This window comes from Aulonocara sp. 'chitande type north' Nkhata Bay, linkage group LG3 (genome assembly GCF_057382095.1).
Source record: "Aulonocara sp. 'chitande type north' Nkhata Bay isolate Kocher_YH1m ecotype deep benthic linkage group LG3, A_spYH_male_GT1.1, whole genome shotgun sequence".
In the NCBI taxonomy this organism is placed as follows: domain Eukaryota; kingdom Metazoa; phylum Chordata; class Actinopteri; order Cichliformes; family Cichlidae; genus Aulonocara; species Aulonocara sp. 'chitande type north' Nkhata Bay.
In genome coordinates, this window is record NC_141346.1 from 20,315,130 (window position 1) to 20,323,332 (window position 8,203).

Consider the following 8,203-nt stretch of genomic DNA (forward strand, 5'->3'; position numbering starts at 1 on the left):
AATGAGGATCTTTCAGTGCAATGATGTCATTTTGCATGCACTGAAAGTTTTCGTGTCACCCTCACTGCACCTCATCTTTGGGATGACTGTGTATTCACACTGTTAGAGTCCAGTTAATGCCATCATATTACAACAACTTTAATCTACATCTGCTTCTGCTCAGACGGTACCTTTTTAGGGACCAGGAACCAGTGGGGAATGTAGACAATTTAACTTTTAACAATTTTACTTGAGTGAACTATGTGAAAACCTCCTTTATTTATGAAGAGTCAACAAAATATTTGCAAAAACACAAAACTAGTTACAGTATCATCATGCAAGGACACAAAGACTATTTTTAGGTATTTTGAGATGAGACATCTAGAATGTCAAGGCTTGGGAGGAGCAGATATAAGGGCGCATTTCACATTTGATTTTGAGGAAATCAACATACTTTGGGTAAACCATGTGGAGCGATTCTCACAGAATCATAAACACAAAAAACTTGCTGTGCTACAAATTGAAAGACATCACCACTGTCGTGAAGGTAAATGCTACTAATTAGTGAACTAAATGACACATTCAGAATACTTTATTAATCCCTGAGGAAATTATGTGGTTACACATAATTAATGTTAATTAATGCAAATCAAATTAATTTGATTTACATTAAAATTAATGTCAATGTCAATGAAAAGGTGACAGGCATGTTTTCTGGAGTGCATCTTGCCAAAACACCTAGTGTGACAGACCTCATTCCAAAAGGTTGGACAGGATGTGAGATTGAACATTACACAACTTTTTATTTATGTCTGTTCCCAGAGGCCATTGTTGAGTTGTGGGCAGTACACCATCGACAGCTGGAGTGCATCTAGGATCCACCATACATGGAAATTTTTAGGTGTAGGCTGAATTCCAGTGTTTTCTGACAGGATGTCAGGTAAAAGGTGTATTGTGTATATTTGTCTGTAACAAGTTAAGCATGTGATCGTGTTATCATTGTCATTAATTTGATGATTATGTTTAGGTCCCCACCGTGCAGCACAGCTTTATCGCTGCAGTGTGAAGCTCTGACAGGAGCTCGGTGCTGTATTTGGTGGTCAGGGATGAAACACAGGGTTGTCTCTGCGAATGCTTCAACTCTAACTGTTTGGAAAAACTGTTGAATCTAAACTTTGATTGTGTCCTCTGTTTTATGTTATTTGAATTTTCTTTTAGATGTACATAACTTTAATCATCAGCTGTAGTTTTTAAATGTACTTTAGAAATAAACTTGACAGATAATTATGACATTTTTGGTTTATTTTGAGTTGGTGTGCTTGTGCTTTCCTTGTGCCATTGTTGATAATTTAGTTCAGCTGGGTCTCGTTCTACATGGCTGTCTGCACTTCCCTGAATTTCCCTCTGTGTATACTTCAGTTGCCACATTCTGTATATACTAGAGATGGCACGATACCACTTTATATGTCCGATACTGATATGAATCCGATATAGTGTATTTTTTAATCATTAAAAATGTTTTTTGAATATCTTGCTGCATTTTGTATAAGTTCATTCTCAAGTTTAAAAAACAAAACACTAAAGCTATTCTGTTATGCCTGTATGCAAAAAACACACTGCACTCAAAATATTTCATAGTTCAGCAATACTGATCAATCTAATAAACTTAAATCCTCCATCCTCTCTATTCTGGTATTTTAAAGAGTACTTGGCAAAAACATTAAACAGCCAACTGAAATAAATTTTTCTAATGTTTAAAGTGTCAGGAGGCTTTTAAGAAACTGAGTGGAAGGACTTGCTTCTAGGAGGACTTTGAGTCACCAAATACATTTCTCACTTCAAAAATGATGTGTTCAATTTATTTCTAGAAGCTCAAAATCATCTGCAAGTATTAAGGCCTTTATTTTACCTCAGATACACAGCTAGAAGCTGCTCCTGTTCCCTGTCAGTCAGTTCCCTAAAATTACTTCTCTGCCTCCACAGATGTCTTCCCAACTCTGCTAACCAAACCTCAAACTGCCCCACTGACATCCTGAAAAATGCACGAAAGCGGTCATGGTACAGATTTAAACTCCTGGATCAAATCTCACCGGCGTTCTTCTTGTGAGAAAGTGAACCCAAAAACTCATCCCAAAAAATTCTGAAATTCTTGTAGTCTTTTGCATAAAACTTAGTTTTTGTTTTGTTTTTAATGCTCTGAAATAATCTGGGGTGCATAGTATTGTGTACATGTGTGGTCAACTTCTAAATTCTGCCTAACAAGATTTAAAATAATTCAGTGCTTGCCTCATCTCCTACAACATTAGTTTCCTGTTTGCTATGGTCACCAGAGATGGGCAGTAACGCGCTACTTATAACGCGTTACTGTAATCTGATTACTTTTTTCAAGTAACGAGTAAAGTAAGGGATTACTATTGCAAAATCGGTAATTAGATTACCGTTACTTTCCCGTAGGAACGCTGCGTTACTGCGTTACTAAAACCGTGATTTTTTTGCGAGAATGTCTCACGACAGTGACGTAAGCGAGTGCGCCGCTAGTGACAACAGCTGTGTGCAGATCAACAATGGATCATATATCGATTGTGGGAGAGAGTATGAGCGTGCAGCGTTTAAAGCTTGGAAGTACTGACCTTACTTTGTGTTTGATTCCATAAAAAGTGACAAAAACATTAGTGTCCGTTGTGCGTGGGAAGAAAACTTTTTACAGCGAAAAAAACCCCTAAACTTCCAAGCAAGCACCGAGTGCGCAACGACGTAATGGGAAACTCACAGAGAAACTCGCGGATTCTTCAACTGACCGCTGCGGCTCACCTGCACCAGGGTAAACCTCCGCCTACCCCCAGTCCTGCTTTACAGGTGAAAATAGAGCAACAGGACCGCTGAGTCTTTGACTTTATTTATTTTCTGCTGTGTTTTACTTGCATCTATTTGAAAGAGTGAGTGTAAACACAAAAAATATTTTATTTTATGTGCTAGAATGTGTAGAAAATAGGTTTAAATGTTAAACTAATTTATTCAAGTCAGAGAATGTTGCATATAATTAAATTTTTGCTTGATGCATAAAGTTAAAAGATTAAAACTGATAAAACAAGTTAAAAAAAAAGAGACTTTTCCATTTGATTACATTTTGTATGATGGATTATGCAGAAAAAGTAGAATTGGGCTGAAAGCTTTATCACCTCTTCAGGTTGTAAATCGTGTTTTTAAGAAGTAACTAAGTAACTAAGTAATTAATTACTTTTGAAAATAAGTAATCAGTAAAGTAACGGGATTAGTTTTTTGGGGGAGTAATCAGTAATTAGTTACTGATTACTTTTTTCAAGTAACTTGACCAACACTGGTTGCGAGTGATGACGTCAGAAGAGTAATTCTGGCTCCTGATGGTGTTCTTATAGATGACGTAGCTGTTGTTGGTCTGCAGGGTCACATAATCAGATACTAAGCAAGTTCTTCATTGTTTCATCTTTAACATCTGATACTCTTTAAGATGTTGACTGACTGGTATAAACTTCAGATGACCAAAAATTTTAGAATTCACAGAGATCAAAGCTTAAACAGCAGGAGATGAAACCCACCGTGACCACCGTCCCACATCTGTTGCTGCTGTTGAAGCTGAAGGTCACCATGTGGGTGAGCTCGTCCACCTGACCCCTGCAGGTCGGGTAGTTGAGCTGTAAAGCAGAGTAATTGATGTGTTTGTCCTCCAGGAGACAACCGACCAGAGTGACTGAAGCAGAGTCCTGCATGCAGACCGTTGCATCACCTGAACGTCACAATATCAGTCAGAAAAATCACAATTAGAAGCTTTCCTCCATTATTCAGCCCTGTTGTCATGGTGATGTCACAACTGTCGTACCCAAAGAGTTGATTTCTTGGTACTTGGAGGCAAAAATGGCCCGACAGAAGCAGCGGGTGTCACCACCGACCGTCTTCTCACCACAGAACTCGTGATCGCTGCAGGTCCTGTCCTGACAGAAAGCCTCAGAGGCTACAGAGGAACACACTGATGTATTATCCTGAAAACGTGGGAGCTCTAAAAATCCACAGTTCAGGTCTTTAACAAAGGAGAGCTTATTAATGTCTTATTAAGGTCTTACAGCAGCCGGTCTTTGATGTCCAGCCATCCTGAGCGTGGTTGTGTAGACTGCAGGCTCTGGCGTAGGCCTTCAGGAACTGACAGTTGAGTCCGTCCACTGCAGGATATTTACACAAAGTGTTGGTGCAGGCGGTTATGTAGGGCTCTGGGTCAATGTCACTGTTACAGGAGGAGAAGGGCGCCTCCTTCAGGAGATTACAGCTGTACCACAGACAGAAGAAGAAGTTGAAGATAATAAAATGATAATCTGTAATCAGATGTGTTTATCTTCTATCTGTGCTGCAGTTACATGTGATGTACCACAGAGATCAAGGTACAACACAGATGTTTCCTGCCTTGTGGATCAGTCTGCTCACTGTTCAGTCACACTGGTGCAGTCGATCGTGGTGTCAGCAGGCTCACTGTACTGCATCTCACAGCTAGGGGGCGACAAACAACAAAGTTCAGGCTCATTCATACAAACAGAATATCTGCAACATCAGCAGCAGCAGCAGTCAGAGGGACTCTGAGCTTGTGATGAGGTCTTACCTGGTGGAGCTGTACTCAGAGAGCCTCAGGTCACTCAGAGACCTGCTGGAGTTTCCACACAGACCCTCCACAGATGAACCAGCAGGTCCTGCACAGGATCAGGACAGAATGAGTCAGATCAGCATCAATATTCAAACTGGACAAACACAGAAGAATAAATAACAGCACAGTTTACAGTTTACGTTACATGAATTAAACTTTATCTTCTGTACCTTCTAAGAGGATCTGTGCGGTGTAGCCGTCAAAGAAGACAGAAATGTTGAGGTTGGAGAGCAACAGCTTGGCAGTGACTCCAGTTTGGTCCTGAGAGAGCTGCACACCATGAACCAGCTGAGGCAAACTTTCAAGGGTCAACATGAAGTTGTCCAGCTGCATCACAGCAGAGATAAAGTGGAGGAAACACTGAGTGAAACATGTCAAACACACAAACAGGCTGATTTCACAGCAACAGCTCTGAAAGAACTGCTTCTAACAGCCCTGAGAAGAACGATGCGAGGAAACACAGCAGTTTCTTTGCATAACCTAAACTTGCACCACTGACCAACAATCGACCGAATTGTTATGACCATTAATTAATTGCCATGAGCACCATTGAGAATCGGGGAATGGCTGCAACAATGTACATGGCAATATGGTTAAAGATGTACCCTTAGCTTGCCTGACGCAGCTTACCCAAACTCTCCCGCCTTGTTCCAGGTGAATATGAACACCTGGCCCATCTAGACGCAGTATCACGCTGTCCAAAAAGCTCACATCTTCACGACGGCGGTCTCTGAAATTTGCCACGAGGTACAGGTTTGGGATTGACGGAATAGAAACCAGAGAGTAAGCACACCGATCCTTGATGAAGTTGAGTTGGCCGTGGACGTTGATGACAGTTGGGCCAGTCACAGTACAGGTGGTGTCCACTACACAGCTGATGGAAGCAAAGAAGAAAACAATCAACCACTAACCTCATAAGCCGCTGATGAGGAAGAGACCAAATACACAAAATAAAAAAAATTAATTAAATTACATTAAAAAAAAATCCCTTAATGCATCAGATCTTTCTTTTAAATATAAATGGGGTTATATTCACGTGTTGTTTCCTTGACAACGCTCCAGTGGACCACAGCCAATGGTTTCAAGGACTGCAGTTTCAGAGCAGGTGAGTTTGGAGCAGGTTTCTGGATCAGCGCTCACCACAGTGTCAGGTTCATATGCAATACCTGAGAAGTGATGGACGGTTTACTTTAGTTTAAAAACCAACAAGAGCAAGCAGAAAGGCACAGCACTCCCTGTAACATCCCAGAGTCAAAGTAATGAGCCTGAGATTCACCAACCTAAGTGTCTGCATCCACTGATATCTTGTATTGTATTCTTGTACACTGTAGTCACCTTGATACCACTGATGTAAACTTCCAAGTCCTAAGCAGAACCGCACAAAACTCATGTTACACAGCAAAATCTCCAGTGTTAAATTAACACTGGAGAGTGTCTATATGGGTGCACACCTCTGAGTGTTAAATACAACACTGTTGAGTGTTAAATTAACACTTTGACAGTGTTATATGTTTAAAAGTAACCTAGTCAGTTTTGAAGATTAACAATGGCTAACACTGAGCAGTGCTGATTTTCTAACACTGGAAAATAACTCAAAATGTTAGAAATATTTTGCATTATTCTCCTGAATTAGAAGAAGGTGATAACTATTGCATTTGTTAAACTGATTTGCATTACATTAGACTGCTGATTTATTGTGAATGAATGATATTGTTTTATGATGCATTATACTGCTGAGTTATAAGAAATACTGTTCGCAGAAAGTCATCGCCTTATTTGTCTGATTAGAAGAGAACAGAATATACTGGAGTTTTCTGCCCCATCTCAGCAGGAGGCCGTAGCTTAGGTGCTGTGTGAGAGAAAGAATGTGAATCTCTCAGGCCTGAGAGATTGAACTTTAAAGCGCTATAAAATATTCTTACTGAAAACAGTCGCAAAGTATTTTTCTCCATGATTATAATGGGCTTGGGAGAAAGATGGGACATTGATCACATGAGAAGTCCTGAGCCTAAAAGGATTGCAGCGAGTCAATCCAGTCCAAAAAAAACACAAGGAACTGTTTTCCTTTAAAATGATGACGTCATCTTGCTGGTGATGGAGGCTCGAATAGGTTGCGCGTGAGACTCCATTATCAGCAATATCTGGTATGAATGTGTGTGGATGTATGCATGTGACTGGACTGTGATGGACTGACGACTAAAAGTTTTAACTGACTTGATACTGAGACAAAAACGGTACCGACTTTAGGATTAGTAAATGTCCACAAACAATTCACCCAGCCTGTAAAAGAAGGGTGGATGTTTTGTCTTGCTTCGTTTTGTTTTTGCAGGAACAGAAGGATGACAGAGACTAAAGGGGGAGGCTGTAGCTTCACATGAGTGTGAAATGCAGACTTAACCCTTTGGTTGCTAATTTTGAGTTACTGATGTTTGCATTAAGAAAATTGTGTTTTAGTAGCTCTGTTTTAATTAATGTATCACATTATATTGTTGGGAATGTTAAATGCTAAAGTGAAGAAAAGGTTTGATTTCACTCATGACTGAACGTGTTATTATTAACCATAGCAGGCCACTGTAAAGAGTCAATTAACTTTTATAGAGGAAAAAAAAAAAAGCCAAAAAACCCTCTATTGAGGTCTGTGAATAACAGGGGAATGATAGACTTGTCACACTCAAAATGGAGATATGTAATAATAAACACTGGTCCCCGTCTTTTAGGTCCCTTCATTGAAATAGTCAATAATTCAGAAAAGTACAGATATAACCGACAGGGGCATGTGCTGAGGGGTGGTGCTGCACAAGAACAAGAGCAAAATAAAGAAAAATATTGTGTTTAGCTTTGAGAAATTCAAATTAAAATGTACCGTTACACTCAGAGGATCAATATGAAATTCGATATATGCTAATTTTGTGTGTGAGTACATGACTGGTGACTGATCTGTCCTGAGCTTTTGTTTTTACAGCACCCACTTGACCACACCAACAGTTTCTCGCCACCAAAAGGGGGTACTTGCAAAGAATAGGGAGGAATATCATCAAAACTGGGAAAGGTAAGCCCCGAAGGGGGTGATAACACCATAACTTTCACTTATGGTCAAATTCTCAAAATTTGACCCCAAACTTGAAAAATTCTTCAAACATTTAGAGACAGAGTGGATAAACATAATGTCGCAAACCACATAAGGATGGAGCATTGGAATTGATAAGATGGTGAAATAACACGCAGGAAAAATATTGACCATGTTGATTATGTTTATTCCAGTGTACAGAGATTGGCTAATCTGACCAGGAAATGTTATAAAATGGATTGTCGGAACAGTCAGCATTAAAGTCACCATTGACAGTCCAGACCAAGGTTATTATCGTTAACAAAAACTAACGAAATAACGAAAACTAGAAGTGAAAAAACATTTTCGTTAACAGAAATAAAAATAAAAACAAAAAAGGAAAACTAACTAAAACTGTAATGAGTGTTCACAAAACTAACTAAAATTAACTGAATTTATAGCAAAATGTGTTTCGTTTTCATTGATGTGTGTGTGTCATACGATAGTCAAGG

At 39.5% G+C, this 8,203-nt stretch overlaps 1 protein-coding gene and 1 long non-coding RNA gene across 2 annotated transcripts; one reads left to right on the forward strand and one right to left on the reverse strand.

Annotated features, from left to right (window-relative positions):
• Positions 1-424: 424 nt before the first annotated feature.
• On the forward strand, positions 425-1,445 carry LOC147334440 (uncharacterized). The gene is made up of 3 exons (XR_015128581.1): positions 425-526; positions 802-919; positions 1,007-1,445. It is a non-coding gene; the product is annotated as an uncharacterized LOC147334440 (long non-coding RNA).
• A 1,832-nt stretch (positions 1,446-3,277) lies between these two features.
• LOC147334441 (alpha-tectorin-like) lies at positions 3,278-6,035 on the reverse strand. The gene is made up of 10 exons (XM_086285927.1): positions 5,981-6,035; positions 5,682-5,811; positions 5,276-5,519; positions 4,816-4,972; positions 4,604-4,691; positions 4,432-4,494; positions 4,077-4,276; positions 3,836-3,967; positions 3,555-3,742; positions 3,278-3,394 (listed from the first exon to the last, which is right to left on the reverse strand). Exons 1-10 carry the CDS (start codon positions 6,033-6,035, stop codon positions 3,278-3,280), a joined length of 1,374 nt encoding a protein of 457 aa, XP_086142053.1.
• Between the last annotated feature and the right edge of the window lie 2,168 nt (positions 6,036-8,203).